Source organism: Haplochromis burtoni, unplaced genomic scaffold (genome assembly GCF_018398535.1).
Source record: "Haplochromis burtoni strain Fernald_Lab_line unplaced genomic scaffold, NCSU_Asbu1 Contig_60, whole genome shotgun sequence".
Lineage (NCBI taxonomy): Eukaryota > Metazoa > Chordata > Actinopteri > Cichliformes > Cichlidae > Haplochromis > Haplochromis burtoni.
Genome location: NW_024582421.1, coordinates 354,168 through 373,811, shown reverse-complemented (window position 1 = coordinate 373,811; position 19,644 = coordinate 354,168). Strand labels below are relative to the sequence as shown.

Here is a 19,644-nt window from a genome sequence, read left to right as displayed (position 1 = left end):
ACCAGCTGGTATGTGACAGAGGCTACGATCTGTCATCAGAGTTTTAAAATAACAGTATATTAATGAAGCTATTAGCACCTTCTTAATACCTTGCCAAAAATACTCAGTGATGATCTGTTGCTTTTTTCAGAGTTAAGTTACTTTTGGCGGAGGGTTTCTCCAGGTTCAAATCCACCATCTGGCTGGGGGCCTTTCTGTGAGGAGTTTGCATGTTCTATCCAGGTACCGCAGCTTCCTCATACATTTGTGGGGTTGGGTTAATTGGAGATTCTAAGTTGGCGTCCATCTCTATGTGTTGGCCCTGTGATGGACAGGCTACCTGGTTAACCCTGCCTTTCGCTCTTTGCTAGCTGTGATAGGCTGATGACTGGGAGTTACTTTTGTCATTTTTTGAGCTGATTTGAAGCAAAATGAATGAGGATGTGGAAAGCACATAAAGTACTGCTAAAAAGACTTTGACATGAATCTGGATGTCAACAGAGAAAATAAAGGAAAAGTTAAAAATATGAATACAAGGTAGGGATGAAATGAAGCCAGGATGAGTGTGGGAACACAAATAGGTGGAGTTTGGAGAAGAAAGTCAAGAAAACAGAAATGTGGTGATGGAAATGTATATAAGGTGGTGTATAGGAAATAATAGAGAGGTGTTTGAGGAGTGGAGGAGAGACATGTTCAGTGGAGTAGGTGACTGTGTAATCCCACAGTAAAGGAGATTTATCTTCGTGCCTTTGCAAGATGGCAGAGGACACCAGTGGACCATTAAAGAGTGCATGGTTTCATCAGCTGATCATGATCACGTGACCACACTGTGGGTTTTAGCCTTCAGAGCACTTTAATAAAAAGTAAGGAGGCTCTGATTTTTTATGTTAGAGCAGTTAATTACATGATTGCTGTTTTTTATCATCACATGTCCATTAAAAAACAAAATGTACTTGCACAGAGCTTTGTGTTTAGGAAACTGTAGGTTATAAAATTGACACTTTCAAAGGCTGGCATGAATTTGGTCATTTATTTTGCAGCAAGAAAGCAGGGGAGCTTAATGTTTAGACTGTTATTAGATCAATAACCAGTACAGTATGCAATTAAAAGTTATCAAATGCAGAAAATGTAAACAGAAAGGCATAAACTGAGTATGCTGACTGAGATAGTTATGTTAGGAGAAAAATACAGAATTTCTTTGAAACATGAGCGAAAAACCTGGACCAACATATCTAAATCCTTTCAACAAGGAATAAAGAAAGAGTGCGACTCAGGTTTGCTCCCTGGCACTTTTCTCTAAGATTTGTCGGATGGACTTCAAAAACATTTTAGACGATCCCTCCTTGAAGCTGTGCAGGTTTGCCAGGAAGTGAAATTGTCTGACGTAGCTTTAAATATGAAAGGGATCCTTTGAAAGTGTCCTCTTGCCAAGGTCAGTTTACTGCAGGTTTGTCCTCTCCTACAGAACAGAGCATATACCGTCCAGAATGGCTGGATTCTGCGTTTCGCTGATTGTCTCATGTCATCGGGGTTAGCTATTAGCCCACATATTGCAGGGAATTATGAGATTGCTGCAGTCCACAAGGCCAGACCATCACTGTTTAAATGGCTAATATTCACTCTGTTATGGCTCATTAACCTGAACCCTGAAGCTTGCTGCGGAGAATCACTTTCTGTCTCAAAGGCAGTCTTGTTATATGAGCGTCCAGGCTGAGGAGGCAGTTATTGTTAATATGTGCAAAACTAACTAAAACCTGTTGAGGAGTCATCCGCTTATTTATTATTTCAGACTTATTATAAATGGTCTAATGGTCTGCTTCCAAATTAGGCTCTGGGTGCTCTCATAAATAGATTTCTTCATAATTAGTGGGGGGGAAATTGCCCACAGCAAAACTACAAGCCCGGACTTAAACCCTTTGTGATTATAATTAGACAGAAAGTGGATTATTAAACTCCCACTGCTGAAGGTTTCTGACAGTGTAATGTTCATGTGAGGATACTGCTGGGCACAACAGAGAGGAGACAAATCTGTGTTGCCACTATGAGACACTTCCTGTGAAAGACCTGCAATCTGTGGGAGAATGAGGCAACACCAGAGATGGGAGCTGACCTGCACCTGACCCCGAAAGCCAATTTAAGCCGACCCAGGAAACAAGTCAGTCATGTAGCTGCTTTGATACAAGCACACCGTTTAAATTCAGCTGTGTAGCGGCGGGCATATCTAAGGGCTGTAGTTAAGACAATACATAGGTGAGTGTACCAATTGTTTTTCCCGGCTTACTGTATATAATGTGAATCAGCATGACATTGCTTCAAATGCTCGTATGCTGAGAAGACTTGGACACATTGACTGTATCAGTACTGTGGTTTGAGCCTTTTGTAGCTGAAATATAACGTGTGGGGAGAAAAGCCTGTAAAACCCTTTTTAGGGCTGAAGTAACCAAACTTCTCATTAATAATAAATTAATAAAGTCATTCATTAGAATAGAGACTTGTTCTTCTTGGCACCAAATAACTATCCAGGGGCATTACCAAGATGACTGTTGAGTGTCAAGACACAGAGTCTGAGACCTAAGGTGCTGTGCAATGCTAAATGTAAAATGCTGTAGGGTAAACAGTCCAATATAGATGACAAACATATAGGCTGCGTCTTTACCCACACCATGCCATAAGATCTTAGGTCACTGGATGTCTATTTCACGCTCTTTTGTCTTTATTATCGACTGGTTCTTATACTGTGCTAGTCTACCTGAGCACTCCCAGCGCTTTATTAACCTAATGAAAGTTAGATGTGGTTAATCAGTGACGCTGGTGTCAGGATTTCCAAGCATTTTAGCAAATGCTTGGAAACTCCTCGAGTTATCTTTGGGTACTTTGAACAATCCGGTGATTGCCTCTGTAGGTTGCAGGAGGTTCAGTAAGGCACGTTTGTGTTGTTCTGTGAAACAGAGGTCAAAAATGCATTTCTTCCCAGCTGGTCTCCGTGTAGATTTGATCGAAGCGGTGAAGCAGAGCTAAGTGGTTCAGCGCGGATGTGTATATGTGTGCATGCGTGTTTTCCTCTCCTGGGTGTGCATCTGCCAGAGGCTCCACCAGCTTAATTTATTACAGCCAGACAGAGAAAAGCACAGCAGCCCTTAAATGTAACATGTGGGTCGAAGACTTTGGTATTAGGAACCATCGATTTATATGAGATTGGATGGATTTTTGTGGTTCAGCAAAAGATTGAAAGCTCCTTTCACTGTTAAACTTTGGGATCAGAAATAGAAACATTGTTATCTGCCATCATTGCTAGAGATTTGTACTTTTGTGTACTAATTCTTTTATGTTTTTTAATTTACATTTGCTTGTTTTAACTAACTTAATTTTTCTTTTTGAATTTGTTCCAGGGGTGCAAGATGCAAAATGGCATAAACACTCAGCAGCTTTGTTTTTGCAGGAATATAACCAGAATACAACCAGTTGGCAATCAGCTTTCAACAATCGACATTTAACCCCTGTGTGAAATAAAGAAGTATTCTGAAAGATATTTTTAAATGATTGTGATTGTAAATTATAATGTAGTGTAGTGACGATCTGATAAGCTCTCTGAACTAATTTGATGATATTTTGTTTTCTCCAAGTCTGCCCCTTTTGTTCTCTCTGTCCTTCTCGTCGCCTTTCCCTGCCTTCATTTTCCTTTCTTCTCTACCTCTCCTTGTAATTTATGACGCACTAAAGTTTATTGTCCCGTGGGCAAAATCTGCTTTGGAGACAGCAACAGCCACGCGATAAAAACAGCTCCACATTGATGCCCTCCGTGTTCATTAGCGTTGCTCATCTCCTGTCGAGGGTGACAGTCACATCCCAAGTCCCTGTAGCAGGTCATCAGGGTCGATAAACTGTGCTAAAAACTCGTTCTCTAACTCACAGCTAACGACTGAATGTTTGTTTGGGTGTGGTTGCGTGCATCTGTGCGAGTTACATTAGCCACAATAATCAGGTCACAGGAGCCGGTAACTGGGTTGAATAAGCTCACACTGTGCCATGTGGAGAAGACTTGTTTTTCCTATTAGCTGCTAATGTTTGTGATTTAATTATAAATGCCACATCAGTCATTGTTAATAACGCACACAGGAATAATTCAGGCTTTATTTCTGCGATTTGCATTACTCCTGAAAGACGGAAGAAGCTGAGTAAAGTGAGTGGGAAGAGTGAAAAGAGCCAGTCCTGCACCCAGCATGTGAGTCTACATCCACTCCAGAACACTGGAAGGCTGGAAGATGTATGCAGTGGTAATAATGAGGAATTACATTTTTCCCCTAATGCACAAAAGCATGAAAGAAGAAGAAGATCTAACTGTAAAAGTAGCTTCCTGGATACTAAATATGCACGGTATGAACACATGCAGTTTTTTTTCCTCGCATAAGCAGTTATTACTGGTGGACAAGACAAGGTCACAACATTTCTTTCTCCTCAGAAAGTGAGGCTAAGGCTCCAATCAGCCTGTCATATCCTGTTTGATTTCCTGTCACAGCAACTGATTGCCTGGATTTGCGGGACCCTGATGGAAGGAGATGGAGATAAGAAAAAAAGATGAGGGGAGCGAACGGCGAGGCTAGCAGACGAGTGGTGTGTTTAATGTCTGTCGACAAACACAGGAAATCTCTGACAGTTAAGGGAAGATACGTTTCAACTGGTATGAGAGCATGCCTCAAGTGTTTTGCAGCTTCATTATGCGTGAGCTCAGTTATCAGGATGTTAATTAAATCGAATGAAATCAACAGTTTAACCCAGACAAACACCGGGGACAGGTTATTTAAGGCTTATGGTGCAGATATATTCTTGAATGTCAAATGAAATTATAACCCCAGTAGGAGTGGTCAACGTTAGAAGGCATTAAATCCTAATTTGCTCTGCTCTGATCTGGTTTTGCGCTTGTTTCCCACTGGCATTGAAATTAAAACAGAAGGTATTGCTCTATTTATTATTTATGAATAAAAGTCTTTGAATTTTGAATAGTCTTGATGGAATTAAACCAGGTATCTCGAAATCTGGACAGATTGAGTTTTTCCCTGTTTTACAATAACTCAGAAAGCCTGTGTATAATCTCAGCACTGTCCTCTTTTGGTAATCGCGCTGATACCACTTTTGTGCCTGCGGATGGTGCCTGTGTTTGGTCTTTGTCGTTGTGTTTGAACTGTCAGACACACCTAAAAGGTCACCAGAACCCCGACATGTCCATCAGAGTCAGGCTTTGTTCTGCTGTCACTGAGATCAAACAGCCCGTTATTATTCAAAGCACAAAGGGCTTCACTTAGTCTGCTTTTATGAACCTCACAATGGCTTCCTGTGGCCTTCTCCTGTGGGACGGACACACCGTTAAATAGAATTATTTTTAATTTTTCTTATGCATAATGCGTACACTTTGCGTGTTTAAAAATTCACATGACAGTTAAAATCGAAAAAATTAACAAAGAGATGTGACGTTATTACTGCAATTTTCATTTGATACTTGCGCTCTCTTTTATCTTTACATCGAACATAAAGGGAGTATCGCTCCCACAGACTAATGGAGTTCATGCTGCCAATTACTGGACACACAGTCAGCCTGTCAGACACGCTTCACTTCACTCTGCACTCTTGCACATACACATGCAGTACACTCAGACCGTTAGCTAGCGCACCCCGTGTGTCTGTGTGTGTGTGTCAGGTGTGAAACTGCAAATGACAAGATATACTGATTAATTAAACATGTGAAACCCACTTATCAGGAAGCTACTCACCATATGCATGAGTGCAAACCACTCATGAATGTGTGTCATATACATTAGTTAATTTATAGTTAATTCGCCTCCTTATTTGCTTAAAATGTTTGTGGAGATGCCCAAACCTTGTAGAATAACAGTGTATATGTCTATGAAGAAATAGAAATGTCACCAATACTGATGAATCTTATCTTATTTGCAGATGGGCTAATATAATTTGACATGTCTATAGGGGCCGTTATAACAGAGCATCCATACTAGTAACACTGTGCTTGCTACTAATGATATCCCACTCAGCTTCCCAGGATCATATTGTATGTGCCCAAAATACAAGTTGTGCAACATTTGTACTTCTAAACCAGAGCTCACAAATTGTAAGATAATCATCCCGCAGTAATGATCCTTTAAAGATTCAGGACATTTACCCTTGAAAAGCACACACAGTAATGTTTATCCCTGAGTTTCTTTCTTTGTTGCTTCCTTCCCACCGCAATCTGACTTTCTGTCTGATGCTAATCTTGGTGATAAGGTGCACGTGGTTAACTGTGGGCTTTTCCTCCATTCCCTGTTGAAAACATAAACTGTGAGGCAGAGGGCCTGGCTGCAGGAGAGCAGAGAGGTGTTAACTGTAGATGATGCTCTCTATTTATAGGATCTAACTGGGTGCTGTTTTATGCTTTGCTGGGACATCCTCTGTCACACACACCAGATGGAGACCCGGTATGTTGGTGAAAGAGCTTGAGTGTGTATGTGTGTGTGTGTGTGTGTGTGTTTGTTTTCTCATTCACATATGGTTTCTCTCTGTGACTCTGAGGTAACACTTGCTGTCAGATCAGGTGCCTGCCACAGAGAAAAAGGGGGAGGAAAGATGATGTTTAATGCTTGTTTAACCAGACCAGATGGCAAACGAACACACGAGGACTGAAACCAACTGAAAGCCTGCGTTTACAACAACTTCCTCTTAGCTTAACACCTCCCAGGACAGCAACCTCCTTGCGACTTGCAACCACTGTTTTCCCTAGTGTGACTGTACCATAAAAGACAGGTGTTCAAGTTCAAGTAGCAAATAACAATTAAAACAGTTCCATCAGGACACGTCTTATACGTTTTACACAAAGTATTGTTTTTTATAAAGCGTCGGGTATGATCAATAGCAGCCAAAGATGACTTCTTAAAGAAAGAAAATGTTCCTGTGTAAATAAAGCTGCAAAGACAACTTAAGAGCCGCCTGCAGTCCAAGAGCGACTGCACAGCATGACTCTTAAAACATAAAAAAGCATCAAACTTGATGACTCATTTGCTTGCAATCATCTACTAAACATAAGAGTTACTAGGCAAGTCATCATTAAGAGTCACAAAACCCAGAATCATGTTTGCAGGCTGGATAATATGTTGCACCGAGTAGACTGGAAAAAGGTTTTTCCATGCTGCTCCCTGTGCTAAACAATAAATCAGGTTTATGACAGTTTCACATTGGCCTGCATTTGGACAGCCATTTTTAAAAATTATGTCCAAATATATGCAGAGAAATATTGTCGGTGGAGCTTTTTTCTCTGCAATGAGAACGCAAGGACGAATTGGAAGAGAAAAAATGATTGCGAGGAAAAAGAAGTGTGGCAGGGAAACACTTTACAGCCTGCAACGAGACACTTGTAATTTTGTCTTATTTCCTTTAATGCAATTATTATGACTGCAGAATCATAGTGTCATATTATTCTTATTATACCAGTAAATCTTTTCGGCGTTGCCTCTCCTTCTCTCTGTGCCACCGCTGACAGTCCGTCATCATGTCACATGTTTTATATTCTTACATGACGCACATAGGGAATGTGCTGTTAATGGTGTTTATGTAGATATATATGGTTTCTTTGTCTGCCCTTATTAGCGAAGAGCTTACTAAATGACGACAAATAAACAGAAGAATAAGAGGGGCAGTTGTAATTGGTCATCGGTCATGGTTTGGGTTTGAAGAGGTGAAGCTGTCAAAAGCCTTTTAAGTGTCTGGGCTTCCTGTACTTTATTGTTTCTGATTTGTTTTGAAACACCTTCTTTCCTTTCCTTCTTTCCTTCTTCTCTTCTTCGACCCGCTTATCATTCATCCTGCCCTCCGTCCCCTTCACCCCTCCCACATTTCCTTCTCCCGCTTCCGTCCTCCTCTTCGTCTCTCTGTCTTTTCACTAATGTGTTGCCAACAGGGTGCCTTAGCGACAGGCTGCAAAAGCCATCGCCAAGGCAACATATTATGGTCTGCGGTTGCAGAGGCGTTTGTCAGGAGGCGGGGGGATGTAAATGGATGCTGCATCCTTAGCTCCCTGGATTTGCTTCTCAGAGGAGAAGAGGTCAGACGATCAAATATTAAGAGTCTGATGTCTGTGATGCACCTGTCTGGATGTCTTACTTAATTCTGACATCACCATGGAGGGTTTCTAGTAAAAGCACAAAATAAGCAGACACAAATACAATTCAGTATCACTGGTATCAGTACACTGGGGCAAACTGCTTATAGTGGGCACACACAAAACCTTATATTGTGTACAGGACTGTAGTGACGTTATATTACATAGTCATAAACTATCATTCTAGATTGCAGTGGCACATCAGCTGCCAGTTTTTACTACAATATATCAGGATAATCTGGACGTTTACACTGTGGCTGCTTTGTGTTCTTGTAGATGTAGCAGTGTCTTAATATTTTGATCAAATATCATCCAGAAAATGCCAAAAAAGTGCCCGTCTACTCCAAAGGCAAAATAAGAGCACAATAGGAAATAGAAAACAAGTCCCTGAGGGGCATATTTGGCGCTTGTGATTAGCACACAGTTTAACTGAATAATATTGATTGTAAAAATTGATAATCAATGGAATAAGGAAACTTTTAAGGCGTTAGGACCCTGTGGACACATGAAGAGAAGGAAGGAAGGAGGTGAGAGAGGTATTTGGCATTAAGGGTTGATGTCTACTACACGCACGCACACGCACGCAAACACACTAGTCCTCCTCTTAGGCTGTGCTTGCTTTGTTCAGCTTCCAGCTCTACCAGGCACACTCATAAAAACACACAGATCCCTTCACTCGCACCCGTAGTGGGCTGGACTTTATATTATGCACGCCCATGTTGCAGCTTAACACGCACACACGCACTGTCAAGGCACAATGTGCACACTGTACACATATGAATAATTCAAATCAATACCACTTGAAGGCTGTTCATTTGCGCAAGGTCACCTACTAACACACTGCCTTAATAAGCAGAGCGTCTGGAGACACACTCGTGCACACACATCGGCAGATATAGACTGTCAGCTTTTCTGTAATGGAAGTGGCTGAAAGTCAGCAGTGGTTTTAGTAACAAAGACCTACAAAGCCTCCTTGCTCTGCCCCTCCTTCTCCATCCTCATCTTCCTTAATTCTTGATCCTTTGTTTGCCTGTTTCAGAGTGTGTGTCTGTCTGTCTGTGAAGACCCAACGTAAACTGAAGAGAAGGAGGCTGGTTTTCTCTTCTGTACAGTCTGGTGTTGCAGAGTATCATATCCAAGCTCTATCTGTCTTGCAGCTCTTTGTTGCTCTGCTAATGCTATGCTAATGCAATGCTAATAGACCATTCACTCTATTGGCTTAAGCTTCAATGATACGCACAGGCGGATGTGAGCTGAATCACTCTTGCATTACATCATGTCAGCCTTAATTTGCACAGCGAAACGCCACAACAGACACTGTGGGAACATTTTAAGACGCAACATAACTGTTTCTTTTAAGTAATAGTATTCAAAAGCAACAGCACATGAATGAATGACGCTCTCAGCTCTTGCAGCTGGGCAGCCTTTGCATGGTGCTCCAGCAGCTGGAGGAGAGTGTTTGAGCTCAACTTCAGGTGATTTCCCAGAAAACACTGACTAATTCGCAGCAGGGTTTGGATCAATTTAATTGCACAGAGGAAAATTGCACAGAGGAAATTTCCATCAGACCTGCTGTAATTAATGAATGCTAATGTTTGACAAAACAATTCATCAGCAGAGGCAATGGAAAGGTGTGTGCATCCAGTCGTGGTTAAGCTATGTTGTGACATACTGAAAGATTAGGTCTTTTTTTCTGTTTGTGTGTGTGTGTGTGTGTGTGTGTGTGTGTGTGTGTGTGTGTGTGTGTGTGTGTGTGTGTGTGTGTGTGTGTGTGTGTGTGTGAGGAGTAGATGTTAGGAATAAACTGTTTTCTACCAACACTCACTAGTCTCGGTGCCAGTTCTGATGCCAAATCAGCTTCAGTCCCTTTTGAGAGCCAACCCACATTTCTTATTAGCAGGATTTGGGGTCATTTCTGTGGGAAGAAAAATTGTGGCTAGCAGAATGTGTTGGCTGAATCCACTCCCACACCCACTGATGGCCAGTTTCAGGTTTGTCATGCTGGTCCCAAATTTATTTATTTTTTTGGGTGGAAATACATGGAACAGGTTCTTGATGGGGTAAACACATCTGTAAATACAGGTGCTCATATGTTTAGGCATTAAAAAAACCAAACATGAATGAGGATTTACAAGCAACCATGGATTCCCATTGTTTAACAGTACCCTGGAAATTTAAATTATATTCTGCCTTTGATCCTAGTATTTAGCAAAATTCCCTAATAAGAGGTTTAATGTGCTCATATAGATTAACATACACTGACCAGATACTTTATTAACTACATAACTACATGGTCAGAAGGAGCTTCGCCATGATATCTAGCTTTTATTTTTCCACTGCATGTTTAGCAGACAACACACAGGGAGAAATACAAAAACAAAATGTTATTTGTACCATTTTGTCTCACTCAGTCTGCCCGGGTCGCGACCCTATCGCCCAGACATCCCGAAGCACCAGACGGAAACGGTTAGATTAATAGTTTTCAGTCAGCGTGTCTGTTCCTCCTCCACATCTCCCTGTATCTCTATGAAGATGATACAGTCGTCTGCTTTGCCTTCTTCACCGTGATGGCACCAGGCTGTTCATTCACATACAACTCTCATTCATCAGCTTCTCTTCTGTTCAGTTTTTTTCTTCCTCTTGCTTTCCCTGCTGTATTTTGAAAGCAGGACATAACTGGGTGCGAGCAGAGATAGCATACAGTGAGTATGTGTGCGTGTGTGCTAGAGAAAGGCACCTTTGTTTTACACTCCACCATAAAGTCCACACTGACGTCAACTAATTGCCGGATTTCTGAACTGGAGCCGTTTGGTGTTTCAGACGTTCCTTGAGTGAGTTTTTCCCAGGAATCCTTTTCTGATTAAAGCAGACGTCACACAACAAAAATACATTTCAAAAATGAACGACTTCGTTGTTTGCGTTAATTGGATCCTTGCGTTTCTGCTGTTAATGTGCCAGTCTGATAGTTTTGGAAAGCTCAGTCATCCCTAACCACACTGGCTTTCCACTTTTTCATTCCTCCTCTTCACTGTTGGTGTTTTTTTCCTGTGTGATTGTGTGAAATTTACCTCCCAGTTTAAGGCAGGGGAGGCTACATCATGTTTATATGAAAAATGGATGTTTTTTTATTTAACAGTTGCATTCGTAAGAACTCAAACCAGTCATTTTTGCTGTTATAGTACAGTCAGGAATGTGTCACCATTAGCTTTCAGCTGTCAAAAATGAATATTTTATTATAGCAAACATTACTAACAGAGTTTGTTCACTGCGCAGGGCTTTGCTGCGTTTCATTTTACCATGCAAAGAGTAGAAGAGCAAGAAATGAAGCAAGAAATGAGCAAGTGTGATGAAATGAACGAACAAATGTGTTTGTTTTTCTTCACGCGCTCCCATCGCTCTCTGATGTGTTGCCTAACCATGATGTTTCCAGCATCAAATTTAATGTGCCCAGATCTTGAAATTTCTACTCGAGGCCAGAGTCGCTCTGACAGGTTTTATCTCTTCACTTACAAATCATCTTTACTTTGAAGCCGGATGCAGCAGTTTTTGCCGCCCCCCAATTGCTCACTGGAACTGTAAAATCTGTGTGCAGGATTTTTATGGTAGATCTTCCTATTTTAGAGAGGTGTGGAAAGGTCCCGCTCAATCGAGCCTTTACTGAACCCCACCGATTTGAAGCTGCCACTGACCTCAAGGTTTCTCAAGGCATCTTTTCTTTGAATCTTCTGAAGCCTCAAGGCCAGCCAGGCTTCTTTTATTTAATATTGGCGATGATACGGGACCTCACTGTGTTCGCTTATCTAAAAGAAGAGTAAAGATGTAAAGGTGTGTTCAACAAACAAATCTCTGTTGGAGGATACATTTAGAGCTGCCTGTCGATACTTCTGGTCAACAAGTCTGTTCATCTTCATTCTTTTCAGTACCAAGATATGTGACAGCAAATGTTCCTGAATTCTTTCTCTAGATCTTATTAAAATATTATCCCTATACTAGTGAAAACCACAAGAAAATTCATACCACTGTGTGTGGCATTTGTGTATGGACAGCAAAGGAAGAATTTCATTGCACAGAGAAATGCTATTTCTTCTGTACACATGACAATAAACACTTTGAATCTTTGAATCTTGATTCTAAAAATATTGTCTGCACCGTTTACATCTTATTGAAAAAGTGAGAAAAATGGAAACTCAAACTAAAACCATCGAATTGCAGAAATAATTTGTTTATAATATCATATACTGTAAAACCACCAGTGTGATTGAAAGTTATAAGCAAATTTAGAAAATGGAAATTTAGAAAAGTTGGAGTTCATGGTCATAACCACAGCAGCCAAAGTGGCTTTATGCTTGAAGCGCTCACAGCAAATGGGCTTATTATTTCCTAATTCAGGACTAGCCGGGTGTTGGAACGTTTTCATGAAATGTGTGTTAAGAGGGTGTGAGAGATACTGCAAAGTATGGAGAAACAGTGTGAGCGTGTAGTAATGAGCTGAGCGGGCTGGGGATTGGGAAAACGTTGGTGTTGCTTTCGTATTATCTGTTCTGCTCCGCTGTGCTCGGAGCGGCTTTGCTCTGTGTGCACGCAGTCGGGAAGAGCTGCTTAACGCTGCTTGTGCATCCTAGGAATTAAGCAAAGGGATTTTTCAACTATAAATATGATGTTGAGATGTGTTCACAACATCACAAGCACACAGTTGTGTTTTGGTGTTGACATTGTTGGATTGTTTCAGTGGGTAAATAGCGAGATTTGAGCAAGATGTGTTAATTTAGCCTGTTTTAGAATGCAAGGCAGTTTATGTCCCCAAAACAGATAAAAAAACAAGATTAATTGCATTTCAAACCTCATTAATGAGCCAATTTAATGATTTGTAGCAGCAAGCGCTGATGATTTGTTGTGTTTTGTTAGCACTAGGAGGGATAGTACTTTCTAATTATCTCCTCCTCTCCCACTTGTCACTCTTCCATTTCTCTGCACCACCATCCATTCTTATCTTGCACACACATACAGACACACACCCGGGTTATGCAACTCGTTATGTGCTGTGTTGTGGCCAGTCTTTGTTCCCGGGTGTGCGGTAGTGATGTCCTGTTCTTTCATGCAGAGACGGCTCCTCTGCCTGAAACAAAGAGAGAGAGAGAGAGTCTGGAGCTTCATCCACTTCAAATAAATCAATTTTCTTTCCAGAAACCTGCGCAATCCCCTTGGCAACCACAAACACACACTTTCACTCAATATTCGAGCAATCTGATCTAAGTTCTACCTTCAGAGTAAATTATTTGCAGCAGTGCATCAGTGACTGAAAGACTCTTGTTTTTCTTCAGACAACAATATTTTTATAAGTGACATAAAAGTTTTGTGATTTAAAATCTGACTTTGCAGCGTTTTGGTGCAGACCTTCTTCAGAATTATGCATAATTATTTATATGTATGCTGTCCATGTCCATGAAATCATTGCATTGTTTGTGTATCCTGTATCATTATAATAATAACTAACATTGAAACTGACCACGGATGTTATCTGAGCATTCAGTTAGCATTAAATGCTAACCATTTGTTCCAGGAGAGAGTTTTATATAAGCAGAGGATTTATTTTTTTATTTTTTCTCCCCACATTGCAAAGCTATCACATCACAGCCACGTGACTGGTCGGTGCAATGTTGATCCTGGACCAACATTATTACGATAATGCAGACATAACACAACACAGGGATATTAGGCATACCTTTGCTTTGCCGTGTCTACTCGAAAAACAAAATAAAAGGATACCCCTGCATCAAAACTGTTGTGAACTAATCTATGAAATCAGCAAATAGCTTGAAAATGTCACCGTTGGAAAATGTTGGACAGTTGAACAGTGAGTTTGGTAGCCCAGGTTAAGTGTTTGATCCCCACGGATGCCGTGTGTGCAGCCAGCGTACACCTTTAAATCCGTCCATCCGTGTATAGAGGCAGAGAGTGGGACCAGAAAAAAGGCCCTCAGTTTGTGGGTGTAAAGACAAAGCTAGACTCCCGTCCTTACAGTCCATTTCTTTCTAGAAGTCCTTTCCTCTCTGCTGTGTCACGCCCAGGGTTTCATGCCCGGTTGGTTTAAGTGAGTCTGTACACTGAAAGCAAATCTGATTTCTTTGCAGTCTCCTCTCTCCCCCCCTCGTTCTCCAGGAGCAGTGTCATGTATTGTCAGTTAACCTGTGTGACGGGCCGTAACCTGACTCGCTGTTAAAACCATTTCCACTCAGAAAGCATGTCAGTTTCTTTCTCTCCAGTCTCTCAAGCTCTCAGCAACAGTAACATCACAATAAAGTCGGTTTTATTTCATTCTTATTCGCTCACATTTTTACATTTTTTGCCCTTTACACGTGTTGTAATTGCCACATCATGAATTGCAGCGTTGCTTTGTTTAGGTTTTGCCGTTCCTCATTAGCTGCCAAACATTTTAAACATTTTTCATGGCCCTCTTCCAGACTTTCCCAACTTTCCTTCGAGTGTTTGTCTCACTGCTTTTGATCCCACCCTGCTCTGCAGTACCATACGCCATGGCTGGATGAGCTGTGGATCAGATCGGATTGGAAGGAGAAAAGTTTACACTGCTGTGACTCTTCATCCATGACAGAGGAATGACAACATTTCTCTCTTTCACGTTCCCTTTTTCTTCCTCTGCCATTGTTGTTGCTTTCTGTCTCTTTGTCACTGGCCATCTCTTCCTCTTTCCCTCTCTGTCCTGATCTGTTCCCTTTCATCCTGAGGTTCACTCAGGCAATAGTGTTTGACTTTGAAAATCCATCTGTTTGCTCCTCTTTCTGACACTCTCTGGATATGTCATCATTTCCCCCTCACATTTTTTTATCTGTCTCCATCGCCCCTTTCATCAGCATTTCTGCTGCAGAGGATCAACAGTGGGGTTACTGTAAAATAAATCCTGACACAACCTTTGCTGCTGCTGAAAAAGCAGAGGCAGCGGTCAGATGCTATTAAATATGTTATCAGATAACATGGAAGTTGACTTGTTACCGTATCTGCAACGTAACCGTAGACCTACAGGCTGAGAAACATGAGAACCAGGCTCAGGCACAGTGTGTGTGCGTTTACATAAAATAATAATGAACATTTCAAAGCATGCTTATGTGAAAATGAGGGTTTGCACATCAAATACACCAGGGTGCCAGGAACAGGAATAGAAATTTGTTAGGTTGTCTTTTATATAGAAGGGTAATGACTGAGGTATAAAAATCCTGCACACAGGTATTTGAGGTATTTCCAACTGTCATGGTTAATGTTAATGTCATTGCATCAATGATCAGCAGAAACATATATATTTACTATATTTAAAAGAACAGCTGCCATCACCATCCTTTTATTCCAGATTCAGACAGTGAAGTTCTCATTTTAGCTGTTAAACTGATAGTTTGGTCAGATTGATGCAGATTGCAGCGAGAAGAACCTCTGACATATCGGTTTATCAGTTTCTGCAATCCAGCCTGTACTGTTTGCTGGTTTTTTTGTTTTCCGTTGTGTAGAGAGTCAGAGGATCACACAGATGACTGACAGTCTGTTGGATTATTGCAAATGTGCAACAGTTTCCTAACATATCAGTTCGTATTCTTTAGAGCTTGTCGTGCTCCTGCCCAGCTCGCTAAAGAATCAGCAGGTAAAGCAGGTTTAAACAAGTCAGGCACACTGGAAAATAACCGATATGCAGACAGGAAATGGACTCAAGTAAATAATAAAATATGCCAGAATTCTCTCTCCTCTTATTGTACACACTGGCTGGCCTGCAGTTACTCTGTGACACTGTATCATATATATTAGGTTGTTCCACAAGATCACTACCTAATGGGACAACTGAATGGACCAGATGTATTGCAAAGAAAGCTATACTTTCCCTGCTGCTGTAATCAATGATGTGTCTCTAAAAGTCTCTAACATCAAAATGTCATTTTGCCTCCCATGTGGGAACAGCAGCCCCTTTTATTTGTCTGGTATAAGAGAAATCCATATCAGAACTCAGCTAGAAACCAGCTTTAAGTGGCCGTTTACAGAACTGCACTTTTTGGCCCTTTTCCTCATTGGTCTCACTTTTTAACTCGGGAGATTGCTGCTCACCTTTCCTCAGAAAAGGTTTGAGGAACTATTCATTTGCTGCATTTTCAACTCCAATGACAATTTGTCAGACAGAGCAGCGTTTGCTGTTGCTGGATTGCTGCCCAGCTGAAAACCTGATCCAACAGTTCTGACATCTGTTCAACCTCCAGCCATAATCAATGGTTCCATTATCAGGCAGGCCTATCGATCAGTGAGTTCAGAGCTTTTAACCACTGTTTGCACTCGATAATAAAATGGTTATAAAATGGGTTGGGAGAGTAAAATAGGACATGGAAAGATGAAAAATTAAAAATCAGGAAATAGCCCAACGAATGATGAGTCGATCATTTGGAAGAAATAAAAGAGCAGAATGCATTAAAAAACAGAAAGAAGTGAGACAGATAGATAAATGTCCTTCAGTCTGATGCTTCGCTGCAGTACACCTGGTTATAAGATGACATATTTTGAAATTTCCTCCACTTGATAGTGTCCGCGGAGCATTTTAATAATTCACTTAAAGCCTGGTCATTTGGGGGAAAATTAAAAACACACTGTAGATCTAAAAAATGACCCAAGCAGTAGCATTTGTTTATATATTTATGTCGTCCTTTATCACCTTTTTGTTCTATTCATCCCTCCGTTTCTTTCTTTTGTTGTCGGCAGTTCTCATTGCAGAGTAGCTTGTTTCCATGGAAACGGAGTGAGCCAGATGAGCTTGGCTGCTTGCACTGCAGCGTCTGTCCTGTGTGTACATGTGTATGTGTGATGATTGGCTGTAAAGAGAGGGAAGGATGATGATTTATGATAGTCTGATGCACTGGGAAGATACTTGGACAAACAGTGGATGATGTGTCTGTGTGTCTCTTTATTCTAGCACTTGTACCTCCACCTCACAGCTGTAATTCCACGCTCTTATCAGTGTTGATTCAAGTCTCCACAGAAATGATACACATCACCACTGCAGTGACACCCAAAGCTTCGCACAAGAGGGAGAGGAAGTGTGTCATATGAAAGAGTGTGTTTGGAATTTCATATTTCTGTGTGTGTGTGTGTGTGTGTGTGTGTGTGTGTGTGTGTGTGTGTGTGTGTGTGTGTGTGGCTTATAAGGTTCTAGAATGATGTTCATACTTCTCTGATGTAGTTTCAGTGGCAGATTAAGGCTCAGATTTGCTGCTGTACATACAATATTGTATTGTTTGTAAGATAATAAGATGACAAGAAAAGAGCTGCTCAAACAAAGATGGTCTGGATATTTTACCACTTACAGGTACACATCAAGCACAGACAGATAAGAAAAGCATTTAATGACTCTGGTGTGCCCATTAATGGCAGTCACGATGAAATTTAAAAAAATAGGTTTTGAGTATTTTAAATATATTTTTCTAATTCTAATGCAGGCCTAAATCTGCCAAAAAGCAGATTTGTATCCAATGTAGCCAATGTCTCATCATCCATTACCTTTTGTACTTTTGAAGATACAACGTCAATGTTTGTGCTGACACCGTTTTTTAAAAAACCAGGAATGACTAATGTCCTTATCCGGTCCACACTGGAAGTCTGATTTTGCTCTTTATGTGTGTAAAAAAGGCTTTTTCTCTGTTGTTGCCTTTCACACTTTAAGTCCTTGACATTTATACATTGTGACTGCTCTTGTAGTAGTAGAGAAAACCCAATTTGTTCTACGCATGCATCTTTTTGTGGCAGCAATCTCAGTCCTACCTTTAAGCCTCAATAAACTCTGAATTGGTTTTAAAAGAAAGGAAAAAAAATCATTTGAAAGGAAAACTACACTGCACTATGCTGTAAATGGAATTTTTAATGTCTCTAACTTGGATGTTTTGACATAGGAATCTGAAGAGATTGATTTTGTACAGCTTAAACAAACACAACAGGACATGGTAATTAGTGGACCTAAAAGATGCTCGCAGTCCAATGTGGTCACGTTTGGTCGAAGCCAGGGTAGCTGTTTTTCTGGTATTTATGTTTAATTTAAGGATTTAAGTCTCCAGACTGCGGCTTCATGCAGTTACACTGACTTAAATCTGTTATTTAGTGATATTAAAGTGCAAAAGAACACAAAAATGACGTCCCATTTGCTGCACAAAACAATCCTAATCTGTTTTTGTCTTGATGCTGACAGTTGAGATTACCACTTTTTGATGGCCCTAAGTCCCTGCTTTCTCCTCTTCATTTCAGACTGAGTCCGTTCTTCATTTTATTGAAACAGTTCACAGTCGATATGGTGTCAAGACTTACTAATGAGGCTCTGTGTGTGTCTTTGTTTCAGAACTCCCAGAAGAAACGAGGAGCACGACCCAACAACAAACCTGACAAAAAGCTCGCCGCACAGGTAAGAACCAAGCACGCACATGTCTGTGTTTTCCTCCAGAAGGTTTAACAAATCAATACGAGACACAATGTGTTGCAGCTTGAGACACTTATAGCAGGAGAGCGAGTGGCATGAGAAGTTACGTCTGTAGGTTTCAGGGACGGAGGGAAACCTTTACAGAACTATACCACTCTTTGCGAACACAGAGTATAACTCCTCCAAAAGCATCTGCAAGGCTGTGATATAATACAACTTTCTTTAATAGATAAACACTCATTCAGGATATTTCTATTTCTTACAGCGAAGCTCCATTCCTGCCTGTCCAGACATCCACAGCTAACGATAACAGCTAAAGATATGAAATATAGATATTAAACTGTATCATATTGTGGTGTAGCTTTTAGTGTCAGCATCGCCGCAGGCAACTGTCACCTCTCTGGGAATGTAATCACATGTGCTGCAGGTGGGCTATGACTGTTATTAGCCCTGATCAAGCAGGAAAAACAGAACAGCGCTGAAATAATTATGAAAAGCTGCCCTCCATGAACGTTCCCAGACATAAATCATACCCTGCACTAGAGTATGATATTGTAAAGTGTAACATGCATATGGAACATGCCATGAGGAGTTGTTATGGTCTCATTTTTATGATGACTAATTTTTATGTGGTTAATAATTGAAAAAAGGCAAACAAATAAATTTGAATGCGGATATTTTAGTCACCACTAGAAAAACCCTAACATCTCCTCCGTACGTCTTATTATTTGTTTCAGTCCAAACCTTCACTTGTATTTTAAGCTTCAGAATAGACGCTGAATGTGTCGAGTTAGGAAACTTCTCATCCTTTCTGTGTTTTGGCCTAACAACTCATGACTTTGTTGTTTGCGCGTCTCTGCTTATTTTGAGCGATTTCCTCTGGGGATCACACTCTTAGCTATCCAAACGGGCTGCTTGCAGTTTGAAGCAGACAGATCAGCAGTTCCCTTCTTCCTTCTCATCTTTACTCTTCTCCATCTTGTCCTGCAGGTGTTTGTACTTCCTGTAATCCTTATCTACTCAGTTCTTGTTTGCTTGGGGAATACAGCTCAAGTCTCAAGATTACACTTTCAGTCTC

General features: G+C 40.9%; 1 protein-coding gene across 2 annotated transcripts in view; it reads left to right on the top strand.

The window, feature by feature from the left end:
* The window catches only part of soga1 (suppressor of glucose, autophagy associated 1), an 84,539-nt gene that overhangs the window by 36,887 nt on the left and 28,008 nt on the right, over positions 1-19,644 (top strand). For both annotated transcript variants that reach the window (XM_005939016.3, XM_005939015.3), the window contains exon 5: positions 18,489-18,551. In XM_005939016.3, the coding sequence (XP_005939078.1) occupies positions 18,489-18,551 (63 nt within the window). The remainder of the gene's footprint in view (positions 1-18,488; positions 18,552-19,644) is intronic.